General features: G+C 40.0%; 2 protein-coding genes across 4 annotated transcripts in view; one reads left to right on the top strand and one right to left on the bottom strand.

Moving 5' to 3' along the window:
* Positions 1–3,342: 3,342 nt before the first annotated feature.
* anapc16 (anaphase promoting complex subunit 16) lies at positions 3,343–7,943 on the bottom strand. Of its 2 annotated transcripts, none has more exons than XM_058406866.1 (4): positions 7,828–7,943; positions 5,951–6,133; positions 3,984–4,058; positions 3,343–3,830 (listed from the first exon to the last, which is right to left on the bottom strand). In XM_058406866.1, the coding sequence occupies exons 2-4, from the start codon at positions 6,093–6,095 to the stop codon at positions 3,721–3,723; spliced, it is 330 nt and encodes a 109-aa protein (XP_058262849.1). In that variant the 5' UTR covers positions 6,096–6,133; positions 7,828–7,943; the 3' UTR covers positions 3,343–3,720. The 2 variants fall into 2 exon arrangements, with proteins under 2 accessions (XP_058262849.1, XP_058262848.1); XM_058406865.1 differs by having other exon boundaries at positions 5,951–6,161; positions 7,828–7,942.
* ascc1 (activating signal cointegrator 1 complex subunit 1) overlaps positions 7,858–13,019 on the top strand; it is a 16,050-nt gene continuing 10,888 nt past the window's right edge. Inside the window, exons 1-7 of one of the 2 annotated variants that reach the window (XM_058406864.1) lie at positions 7,858–7,993; positions 9,944–10,076; positions 11,164–11,263; positions 11,389–11,486; positions 11,763–11,941; positions 12,380–12,513; positions 12,762–12,881. In XM_058406864.1, the coding sequence (XP_058262847.1) occupies positions 9,959–10,076; positions 11,164–11,263; positions 11,389–11,486; positions 11,763–11,941; positions 12,380–12,513; positions 12,762–12,881 (749 nt within the window). In that variant the 5' untranslated portion in view covers positions 7,858–7,993; positions 9,944–9,958. Of the gene's footprint in view, positions 7,998–9,943; positions 10,077–11,163; positions 11,264–11,388; positions 11,487–11,762; positions 11,942–12,379; positions 12,514–12,761; positions 12,882–13,019 lie in introns of both variants that reach the window. The other variant, XM_058406862.1, reaches the window with a different exon arrangement.

The raw sequence follows: 13,019 nt of genomic DNA on the forward strand, positions 1-13,019 counted from the left end.
ATATATATATATATATGCGCATGCATGCAATCACATATCATTGCATGCACATCATTGTTTTAATGCACACCTCCTAAAATGCATACGTTTGAAACTGCATGTACTAAATGCATTCAGTTTCCTGAGCTGCACCATGACATCATCATTGCAATGCACTGTGTTTGTAGATTCATGCATCAGAGCTGGATATCTGTGAGAAGCCAGTAGACAAAAAGGTGCAAGTTCCACAGGAGATTGCAGCCTGTGATGCAACATTACATCACTCCATACAAGCCAGTCCTGGAGCTTGGCTACAGTAGTGTGTGTCTCAATACACTGCACATACACAATGGCTCAAAATGCGGTTTTAATGCCTCACTATTATTTGTAACCGCTCACAGCTGCACAAAAAAACCATGCAAGTTCATAAATATGCATTGATTTGGTGAGAGAAATCTACACCTCTTGTGGAGACTGAAATCAGTGTGATGTAATGTTGCATGGTCCTACATGAATCAAACATTCTGTCGTTACAGCTCATCTGATGCAACTGCAACAACTTACTGGGAATAGTAATGAAGACCTGAGATAACTGGCCTTGAAATGTACAGATGTATCTGATGCAGAAAGGAAAAACAGTGACATATAGCAGTCATATGAATTTATATAGTGCCACTATTATACTTTCTTGACAGCTGTTAAGTGTATATACAATACAATATATACATGTACACTGATCAGGCACAACATTATGACCTATTACTGTGTTGGTCAGCCTTTTGCTGCCAAAATACAACAAACTGCGATGCACTGTGTATTTTGACACCTTTCTATCAGAACCAGCATGAACTTCTTCAGCAATTTCACCAACAGAAACTCGTCTGTTGGATCGGATCACACGGGCCAGCCTTCTCTCCCCACGTGCATCAGTGAGCCTTGGCTGTCCATGACCCTGTCACCGGTTCACCACTGTTCCTTCCTTGGACCACTTTTGATAGATACTGACCACTGCAGACCGGGAACACCCCACAAGAGCTGCAGTTTTGGAGATGCTCTGATCTAGTCGTCTAGCCATCACAGTTTGGCCCTTGTCAAACTCGCTCAAATCCTTACGCTTGTCCATTTCTCCTGCTTCTAACACATCAACTTTGAGGACAAAATGTTCACTTGCTGCTTAATATATCCCACCCACTAACAGGTGCCATGATGAGGAGATAATCAATGTTATTCACTTCACCTCTCACTGCTCATAATGTTATTACTGATCGGTGAATGTAATGTATATAAGGATCAAATATAGAAGTAGCTAATATTCCTACAAATGTGGCAGTTTCTGTTATTTAGACATTCATTTAAGCACTGGGTTTTAGAATTGTAATATAACATTAATTAACATCTAACAACATTAATAAACATCTTATGGAAGAAAAGTAGATAAAAATATATAGTTTGGTTTATTAATAATGTTCTTGAAAATGAATTATGTTGAATAATGAAATAGATATATTTTAATCCCAAGTCTGTTTTACATTTTGATTTTGTTAAAGATAACCAAGTTGAAGGCGAAAACAATCCCACGACACACAAACACCTACAAAATGACATCAGTTAATAATAAACGCTGTGGGGATTTATTCATTAACAGACAACGGGCAGTTACACAACAATCAGGACGTGACATTTAGCCTAGGATATCCTCTCAGCATGTTTTATTATGCGTCCTAACTTTAAATTGTTTATTCTTAGAACTCAGGGTGTTAGTGATTTACCAGAGGCTGTTTGACCAGCTGAATACATCCATTCTTCTATGTGCACTTCAGCTGGCGCATAAAAAGTGTGAAATTGTGAAAGGTTTGGCCAGGTAGCTTTAGTTCATGGATGATTTGGGAGTACAAGTGAGAGCTGGACAAATTGTTCTCTATGCAGTCAGGATGACCAGTACAACATGTAAAATTGCTGTTATAAAGGTTACGGTACCGTTAAAAATTCTTAACATACATTAACAAGTTTTGGGAGACGAGAGAGTGTGTGTGTTTGGAAACGTAGCATCTGTAGGATCCAGCAGTATACGCTGTACATTTGGTCCCGCCCTTTTGTGGAACAGAATGTCTTGTACATTCCCCAAAGTTACTCACTGCTCTTTTCATTCAGATGCAAACAACCAGCAGGGACGATCTGTGCCACAAACCCGAGTTTCACACAGCAAATTCAGGAAGCAGCATATCTAAACAAGGCTCACTGAACACTGTTTATTCTGCTCTCAAACAGAGGGGAAAAAAACACACACAAAGCCACCAACTCTGCATAGATCTTTTTTTTTCCACAAAAAAAACATATGAAAAATACATTAGTTAGAAGTTTGCATGTGTTCATTGTGCTGTAAACTTGTTATGAACACACTACTTAGCGTTATAGGACAAAGAGTGTGGGTTTTATTTGCTATCTCCCTGCACCCCCTCTCTCTTGCTTTGTCTTCTCCTGTTTCTACAGCTGCTACAAGTAGGCTATATGCACTCGCTCGCTTGCTCATTTTCTCACACACTCACACACGCAGAGAGAGGGGGAGGATAACCAGGCAGACCACAGCACTAAAATTAATAGCAACTGTGCACAAGTGTGGAACAAAACACAGGGCTCCTGTACACACGAGACAAAAACAAGATACTTTTGAGCTTCTAAATCGGCGAACTAAAATTTGTAGAAAAGTTGAATCGATCCTGTCTGTCTATGTATCTATCTGTTTTGGGACACCCCTCCAAATCAGTGAATTCAGGTGTTGTTTTTCAGGGGTTGGGCTCGGCCCCTTAGTTCCAGTAAAAGGAACTCTTAATGCTTCAGTATACCAAGACATTTTGGACAATTTCATGCTCCCAACTTTGTGAGAATAGTTTGGGGATGACCCCTTCCTGTTCCAACATGACCGCACACCAGTGCACAAAGCAAGGTCCATAAAGACATGGATGAGTGAGTTTGGTGTGGAGGAACTTGACTGGCCTGTACAGAGTCCTGACCTCAACCTAATAGAACACCTTTGGGATGAATTAAAGCAGAGACTGCGAGCCAGACCTTCTCAGTGGCTGACCTCACAAATGCACTACTAGAGGAATGGTCAAAAATTCCCATAAACACACTCCTAAACCTTGTGGAAAGCCTTCCCAGAAGAGTTGAAGCTGTTATAGCTGTAAAGGGCGGGTCAACTTCATATCACATTCATGTGCATGTGAAGGCAGACGTCCCAAAACTATCTATCTTACATATATAGAGCATGCATTAATTGTAATAATAAATTTTAGAGAATATCTAGAATTGCAGCTTGCACAATGGACTTACTATGTAGCTCTTTGAAAGCAATAAAAGAATCAATAAAATGACTGATTTATTGAATTTAATCACACAGATTTGAGCAGTTTTATTCCACAAAAAAACCCAACAACATTACAAAAAGATCAGGTACATGTGAAAAAAAAAGTCAGAAATCTTTTGTACACTTCTGAATGTGATTAGTCTGCTGACCAGATCCGTAACGCAAGTCAGTATATTTACATTCATGTATTCATTTCCATTAAAATCTCCAAAACGGGTTTCATGTAAGTCTGAAGCCTATGTATGTTCTTCAAATATGGAAAAATGTGCATAAATAAATGATAAACAAAAACTTTCCATTCTGGTTAAAAAACAAAAACAACGCTAAACAAAAAATTCAATGCAATTTATGAATTAATATAAGCAGCATGTGGTTAGCTATGAAGTTGTGAAACCTAAAAGTTGTTCAATAGGTTTATATTTCCACTCGTCTGCCTCCAGCTCCTCCACCAGGCTGGCCAACTTCTCCATACGGGATACCTGCTGATCTATGAGCACACCATACCAAGGAGTCATTAGTATTAGGTTTCAGCCCTTAGTTAATTGATCAGCAATTGTGCTTGTAATCGTAGATGCTGAGACTTTAAGCTTATTATTGTTGATTGTTTAAAAAAAAAAAATCAGAACATTGTGCATCTTACCATGCTTCACCTGCTTTAGAGTCGATGCCACTTGATAGCTGAATACTGATTCGCACAGAAACCTGTCTGAGCCATCTGAAAAGAAAACAGAGAAACTGTACAGTGGAATTGAAGTATAAAAATAGCTTTAAAAATAAAAATAAATTAATGAAGAAATGTTGAATTACTATTACCACCACCTTTTTTTGTCAGAGATTATAATTATGTATTTAAAAATATATAAATAGCCTCACCACCTACTCTCTTTCCACTCCTGATGTTAATGAAGTCCAAAAATTGCAGCTTGTCATGTTACAAAGAAACCAGACCAGCGAAACATCTAAATGCACTACAAGAGTGGACACTGGAGAGTCCTTCAAAAATACTAAATAAACATCCCCTCACAGAAAACTTCACTATATAAGCATAATTACACACGTTTGCCTATTTTTATGTGAAGTGTGCGCCATATAAATCTCCATGCGTGTAGTTTGAAGCACAATATCAGAAATCTTGTAATTTAAAATGAATCAACATCTTCTGACCAATCAGAATCGAGAGTGCAAGAGTACCATGTAGAGAGAAAAAGGTTATACTGTAGGGAAAGTCAGTGAGCTGAAAGACCTCTGTCAAACTTCCTGTTTGTTAAACACACACACACACACAATATGTAAAATGCAACAATTTCAACTGAACGTCAGGACTATAATCAGAAAGGAAGGTGTGCAAGCAAACCACATGCACATCTATACACACACCATCATTCAACACCTTAGTCATGAGCAACATAAAGCTCTGTCCTATCCTGCCTTTCCTCTATGCAGTGTTCCCTTTATATAAACAGTAAGCCTGTGTGTGTCTATAAATACCCCAACGCTGTTATAAACATGTTCCCTTTTTTCGAGCCAGAACTCAGCTGAGCACAGAGCCTGAGAATATGCCAATTCAACCTGCAGAATGAGGTCTAAAGCAGAATGGTGGGTTTCACTCATTAATGCCCTCTGTTATTTCTGGGGACAAAAAGTACAGACGGTTGGAAATGCACGTCCCTGTGTGGATTAATGACCCAGACACTTTCTAGACTGTTGGGCCAAAAACAAAAGGTCTGGCACGGTTTTAGATGTTCAGATTCTAGTCAGCCTTGACCTTATAATAAATTGGATGTGACCTTCTGAGATCCAAATTATGATGCAGTTCCCCCTCAGTATGTCTATTGGAAATGAATGCCTTCAAACAAAAAGAGGTTTGAAAAAGGAGTTTCTGCTGTGTCCTTATAAGCTCCCTATACTAAAACAATAAGCTTTATCACTAGCATCAGGGGCAACAGTGGCTATTGATCAGCTACCACCAAGCTGCAACAGGACCACACTTAACCCTCTCTGCTCAAGAGGCATCGTATCATGGCTGACTCTGGGCTCTAATCACATCCTCCTGGTGAGCTGGGGTATTCTCTTGTCTGTAAACAGGGTTGAGTTAAGTTGTTTTTATTTGTCACATATACATTACTGCACAGTGAAATTCTTTCTTTGCATATTCCATCCTTAAGGGTTGGGGTCAGAGCACAGGGTCAGCCATGAGGCAGCACCCCTGGAGTAGGCCTTGCACAAGGGCCCAACAGCGGCAGCTTAGTTGGTGCTAGGGCTTGAACCCCGATCATCCGGTCAACGATTCAGAGCCTTAACCACTAGAGCTACCACTTTTGCTGATATTACTGTTCATCTATTTGTATTTTTGTCATACTGACAATGCTACTACTGTCATATAAATACAGTGGGGGGTCTATAGGATAGGCCACTAAAATCAGTTTGTTTGATTTCTGAAAATATGCAACCCTGTCTTCGCATGCAAAATCTGACACCAGCCATCTCTAATCAATGAAATTCATTTTACAGTCTTCTCCTGCGGCCACTGATTCTCAATGCTCTATAAAATACACCCCTGAAACAAACAAACAAACAAAAAAAATAGAAGAGAGGTATTTGCCAGACCTTCCATCATCTCCCCGGCTCCTTTGGGATATGTGTAGAGGACTTTTCTAGGGGGAATGAGCTCTGATGCACTGAAGCCAGATCCAGTAACGGAGCTCCCACTGACCCCTCCGGCGGAGGACGATGATGAGGAAGCTGCTGCCATTCAGCTTAGAGTGCTGGGTCAACACAAGGCAGCGTTTCCTTTGTGGGGGGAAAAAGATGGTCTAGTCTGTAAATAAGCATTTTGAAATAGCATCAACACTTGATGTTGAAGATGAGGATCATTTGGATCAAGCACATTATGAAAGGTATGAAACAATGACTTCTTCACCCTATGTGTGATAAATATCCTAATAAATTGGTTACATGAGGTGAAGAAGTGTAGATACCTAGATATCAGCTATTGTATAGGTGACTTTGCAAATATAGGCTGATTGTAGCCCATTTGTTTCTGTGCAGCTTGTCGGCACCATTCTACCTTGTCAACCAGATAATATTTGGGTGATGTGTCATTCCCAACACAGCCGGGTAATGTGTCTGATGCTGAAGACGTGCAATTATTACTGACAATATGCTCCTCCATTGGAGCTGAGAACAACAAGTAGCTGACTGAGGTTTTTTCTTTCTTTTTGTGGCCCCGCTGTTTTGGTAATGTTTTGTGTGTTTGCCTACAAAATAGCATTCACATCCCATACAGCAGTGATTTTCAACCACTAGCCACAAGTGTGCCGTGGGAAATTATCCAATTACATTTAATTGGATCCAAAATAATTATGTATTTACTACAAATATGTAGAGACTGGCAAAGTAATGGAAAAACTCCTCCACATCAGGATGTAGAGCATTAATGACCTTATTAATTCATGACAGTGGATGAAACTTTGTATGCCTGTGTGAACACACTGAGAAACAGGCAACCACAATGGTAGACGAGACAGCCCAGCTTAAAAATGTGCCGTACTTCATGAAAGGTTCGCAAAAAACACTGCCATACAGCGAACACATTTTGTGAACACCTGAGCTTGTTGTACATCTCATTCCAGATTTAATCCACCTTTGCTGTTATAATAACCTCCGCTCTTCTGGGAAGGCTTTCCACTAGATGTTGGAGCGTGGCTGTGGGGATTTGTGTTTATTCAGCCACAAGAGCTTTAGTGAGATCAGGCTCTGATGTCAGGCGAGGAGGTCAAAGTTGTTCAGTGGGGTTGAGGTCAGGGTTCTGTGCAGGACACTCAAGTTCGTCTACTCAAACCTGGACAAACCTCTCAGTTCTCCCAGTGAAGGGAAAATTGTAAATCCACAGCATACAAAGACTATTCCAGCTTTGTGGAACAGTTTAAAGAAGAACCACATATGAGGTTTGATGGTGCACAAACCTCTGTCCATATAGTCTTGTACGTGAATTAGGTCTAATTCATGTCGTAGCTTAGTGGTTAATGGTGTTGGCCCGCTGATCTGAAGGTTGTGAGTTTGAATGCCAGATCTATCAAGCTGCCACTGCTGGGCCCCTGAGCAAGGCCCTTAACCCTCAATTGTATAAAATGTGAGTCAAATGCCAGATCTTAACTATTTCTATTTCTACTCAAAATTATACATCACATCTTTACAGCAATAGCTTCGTCTCAGCTTTACACGTGAAGCTTTTATGTAACATTTCAGCACCGAAGAGAGCAATCAGGACAGGATGTTAGGGACGAGCTAATGTTTACACAAAAACAATCAGCGAGTTCAACAGCTAGCTGAAGACCTGACTGTGTGACAGATCACGATCGAGTGATGGATCTTAAACTAGTTACAGGACACCGGCATTTAAAAGGTTATTAATAAGTATCGCTAAAAAAATCACTAGAATGTATTTAAAGGTTTATACATGTATACAAATGCAGCTAACTTACTGCGTATGCTAGTTCTGGTGCTCCTTCTGGTATGATACATAGACGCTTGAACAGAACAGCGCCATCTACAGCCTCGGAAGAGCGTTAAAATAAAGCGGAGCGTGTATTTCCCGTGTCGTAGAGGAAGAAGGAAGTGTACTGGTCAGCATCTGGGAGGTATTTAACTGTAGGTATGATGTTATTTTATTTTATTCTGTTTATATTATGGAGAGTTTACATGGCATCACTACATATACATTTTGCGTTTCAAACTGTTTACATGGCTGTATTGCTTTTGTTTTGGTACACTTAATAGAGATCACTGGTTTCAGTGGGCTCCCTATAAAGTCTGTTACTAAGGGATGAACTCATGGCTTTTGCACCATATCTAGTGCACTACGTGTTAAATAAAGGGTGAAATGGGATTCAGCCAAAGTTATCCACCTTGGTGTTTTGTGTAGTTTTTAGCTCTAGCAGTAGGGTTAGTTAGATTAAATAGCTGCTTGAACCTAAGCATTACATATAGACTAGTATGAATGAGTTCCTTTAAGCAAGCCTTAACTTTATTATTACTTGTCTTTTTGTGTAAATGTCACACCCCAATGACTTTTGCACTACGTGTCAAATAAGATGATAAATAAATCAAGGGTTTGCCATAAGACACCGGGACAAAGACATTGTCTTGCACATGTATTAGAATCCAGTGAAGTCAAGTAGGCTTTATTGTCATGTGATGTAATGTTAAGTAGAGAGGAATGTAGTTCTCTCCGAATCATGTCCTACACTATATTGCCAGAAGTTTTGGGACACTCCTCCAAATTATTGAATTCAGTTGTTGTTTTTCAGGTGTTGGGCTCGGCCTCTTAGTTCCAGTGAAAGGAACTCTTTATGCTTCAGCTTCATAACAAGACATTTTGGACAATTTCATGCTCCCAAATTTGTGGGAACAGTTTGGGGATGACCCCTTCCTGTTCCAACATGACTGAACACCAGCGCACAAAGCAAGGTCCATAAAGACATGGATGAGAGGAACTTGACTCAACCTGATAGAACACCTTTGGGATGAATTAGAGCGGAGACTGTGAGCCAGACCTTCTCGTCCAACATCAGTGCTTGACCTCACAAATGCGCTTCTAGAGGAATGGTCAAAATTTCTCATAAACACACTCCTAAAACTTGTAGGAAGCCTTCCCAGAAGAGTTGAAGCTGTTATAGCTGTAAAGGGCGGGATAACTCCATATTACATTCATGTACACTCATGTAAAGGCAGATTTCCCAGTTTTGGCCTGGCTCGCAGTCTCCACTCTAATTCATCCCAAAGGTGTTCTATGGGGTTGAGGTCAGGACTCTGTGCAGGCCAGTCAAGTTCCTTCACAGCAAACTCACTCATCCATGTCATTATGGACCTTGCTTTGTACACTGGTGTGCAGTCATGTTGGAACAGGAAGGGGTCATCCCCAAACTATTCTCACAAAGTAGGAAGCATGACCAATTGTCCAAAATGTCTTGGTATACTGAAGCATTAAGAGTTCCTTTCACTGGAACTAAGGGGCCGAGCCCGACCCCTGAAAAACTGTATTCAGTGATTTGCAGGGGTGTCCCAAAAACCTTTGGCAATATAGTGTACGTAGGAAGGTGACGGTGTAATGTCAATATTAAACAGAAAATAAATTATACAATATACAATCTTGGATTAAATAAACAAACTCTACAGTGAACACTGCAAAACTCTTCTGTACAATAATACTGACAGTGTAAACAGGGATAATAAAGCGAGTTATGTTTGAACAGGGTACGAGTGAGCAGTGGAGGGTTAAAGGTCTTGCTCATGGTCCTAGCAGCACGGTTGCAATTTTCAGTAGATATTAGCTTAGTCACAAAATGTTTGTGTTTAATAGTTTTTATTAAATATAAAAGATTAGGAGATTTTTATTTAATTAAGGAGGTTAAAATCTTGCATGTGTATTAAATATGTAATCCTAATCTGGCAACTCTATACAGCAGTGGCAGGGGTCTGAACTCCATTCAGATCAATAAACTGTTACAAGTGTAACTGGTCTTGAACTACTCATGTGAACATAGTAAATGTCTCAGACAAACATGTGATGTTTATTCTTGTCTGTTTATTGGCTTTCAGGAATTGTAGGCCACCATGGACGTATTGAGGCCAGCGCTTATTAACATCAACGGGAGGATTTACCGAAAAAATGCTGTTAAGGAGGAACGTTATGAAGATGAAGAAGAGGAAGCTTTCTCGTACTCTGGACCAGGTTACATGTTATGAACGTGTATATTAAATCTTAAACTATTGATATATACAGATCAGGCATAACATTATGAGCCCTGACAGGTGAAGTGAATAACACTGATGATCTCCTCATCATGGCACCTGTTAGTGGGTGGGATATATTAGGCAGCAAGTGAACATTTTGTCCTCAAAGTTGATGTGTTAGAAGCAGGAAAAATGGGCAGGTGTAAGGATTTGAGCGAGTTTGACAAGGGCCAGATTGTGATGGCTAGACGACTGGATCAGAGCATCTCCAAAACTGCAGCTCTTGTAGGGTGTTCCCATGTAAAGGCTTTATATGACTTGATTTCATATGTTGCGACTGATTCAACATGGCTGTTCATATTTTATATTCAATTTTCAAAAACACAAATCACAAGTTACACAAGAACAAACTGATATGTTTCCTAATATTTTTGCAGATCTCTATCACTCTATTATGTGATACTGAAACTTTTGAAGACCGATGTCCTCAGTCTTTACTGGGTGATTGGTCAAAGTGACGGCTTCAGTTTTATGACCAACATCATGTGCCACGAAAACTCAAACTGAAAGAAATCACCGAATAAGAACATAGTGAAATACCTAAATATGCAAATACCAACAGTTACATTTAGGTTACACTGATATATAAATGTGGGGCAGCACGGTGGCTTAGTGGTTAGCACTGTTGCCTCACAGCAAGAAGGTCCTGGGTTTGAACAGGCAAGAGTTTGAACCGGTTTCCTCCCACAGTCCAAAAACATGCACATTAAGTTGATTGCCCATAGGTGTGTGTGGTTGTTTGTCTATATGTGGCCTTGTGATGGACTAGTGACCTGTCCAGGGTGTACCCCTGCCTTTTGCCCAATGTGTGCTGGGATAGGCTCCAGCAGATCCCCGTGACCCTAATTAGGAATAAAGCGGGTATAGAAAATGGATGGATGATATATAATGTCATTATTATGTCATATATATGTCATTATTATACAGTGTTGTACTGCACAATATATTTGATCATTTATGATGTTTTTTCATAAGCTTGTGCCCAAAGTGCCTGAATTACTAAAAAATGTAATGCTGTTTTACAGACAGGGATCAGCGCATGGATGAACCTTGTGACGCGGATAACATTGAGCAGACTGACAAGGGCTTTCGCTGTGCCATAGAGGTCCCGAGTGTTCTTTACAAGTCAGTATATAATCATGTAAAAATGCATTACAAAGGGTCATGGTTTGAGGTTCCTCTAGAGTAAATTATCAGTTAAAACCTGCTTTGTGATTTGATTTCTTTTTCTTTTCTTTTCTTTTTAAAAGGTACATCATTGGAAAGAAAGGCGAGACACGGAGACGACTGGAAGCGGAGACTAAAACTACAATCAGCATTCCTAAACCAGGAGTAGAGGGACCGATAGGTTAGAGATCTTTACCGAATTTATTGATATTTTCCAGGGAACTGAAAATCTTTTCAGGCTCATAACATCTTAATAAAGAAAGAAAACTGTATGCATCGTCTTGATGCTCATCACAAAATGTTCAGTTGACGTTTACAAGAACGGAAGGTTGTGGTTATGTTGTGGTGGTGCTTTTTTCTGTGGTGTACTTTTTGGTTGAGGATTTGTACAGTGTGTTCTCTTGCTGTTCTCTGCGCGTTCTAAGTGTGCTCTTGTGCTTGTGTTGCGGTTTCGCAGTGATCACAGGCTCTCAGAAGGCAGCCGTAGCATCAGCCGTAACACGTGTCGAGGTTTTGATCGAGAGCTTCCGTAGGAAACAGCCGTTCACTCACTTCCTGTCCTTTGCTCTGAACCACCCACAGATTCAGGAAGGGTTTAAACGCTTTAAAGAGGATGTGTTGGATCACTGCTCTCAGGTGGGTCAGTAGGCTTCGCTTTGCATAGGTGTCTGAAAACTTTTATCAGTGTTACTAAAGACAGTGTTACAAAATCTGTGGATAATATTCCCTAATAATTAATAATAGTTTAATAGACATTCAATGTGTTTTATACTGCATATCAGAATTACTGGCACTCTTAAGAAATGTTCATATCTGTATATACATTTCAGACAAAAGCACCTTTCACTATTGGCACCCCATTGCATTTAGTGTTTTGAGTCCCCTATAACACTAGATCAGATCCAGAGACTCGCCACAAATGGGATACCAGTCCATTACAGAAAAATGCACACTCTCATTCACAATTATTGGCAATTTAGCATTGCAAAAATGTACACCTGCATGTTTTTGGACAGTTAGAGGAAACCCATGTGAACAGAGAGCAGTGAACAGAGTGTCTGACTTTCTGTACAGGATATGGGAGTGGATGCGAGCATCTTTCAAAATCAAGCAAAGCTGCACCTCACCATAGGAACCCTTGCCCTCCTAAATGAACAGGAAGTGATGCGAGCATCTGAGCTTCTCACACAGTGTCAAGATTTCATCAGGTGTCTTGATTTTTGTTATTTATTTTTGATAAGTATTCGGAATTTCTTCTAAACATAATACATACGCACTTAAATCTGGTCATTTGTAACATACACCTGATGCCTCAGTTAATAAATCCTAATAGAACATTGCAGAAGCAGCACAGAAGAGTTATCCTGGGTGAAGCTGAACAGGAATTTACTGTATATTGTGATATTCCAAGGAAAATGATGTTCCAGTTAAAGCCTTTTGTTGTGTATTTATCCAGAGACATAACAGAAGGAAAGCCTTTAGCTCTGGAGGTAAAAGGACTAGAGTACATGAATGACGATCCCTCCATGGTGGACGTCCTGTATGCTAAAGTGTGTGTTCAGGATGGCTCTGACAAGTAAGTAGCACACCACAGATTATCTGGAAAGTTGAGTCATGTCACATGGACTTCTTCTTTCTAGTTAGATCGAAACGTTTAAGTACTTATCTGAGCAGTAAAAGGTTTTGATCTAATCAGATAGAAGTCCAGCTGACG

The sequence above is a fragment of the Hemibagrus wyckioides genome, linkage group LG13 (assembly GCF_019097595.1).
Source record: "Hemibagrus wyckioides isolate EC202008001 linkage group LG13, SWU_Hwy_1.0, whole genome shotgun sequence".
In the NCBI taxonomy this organism is placed as follows: Eukaryota; Metazoa; Chordata; class Actinopteri; order Siluriformes; family Bagridae; genus Hemibagrus; species Hemibagrus wyckioides.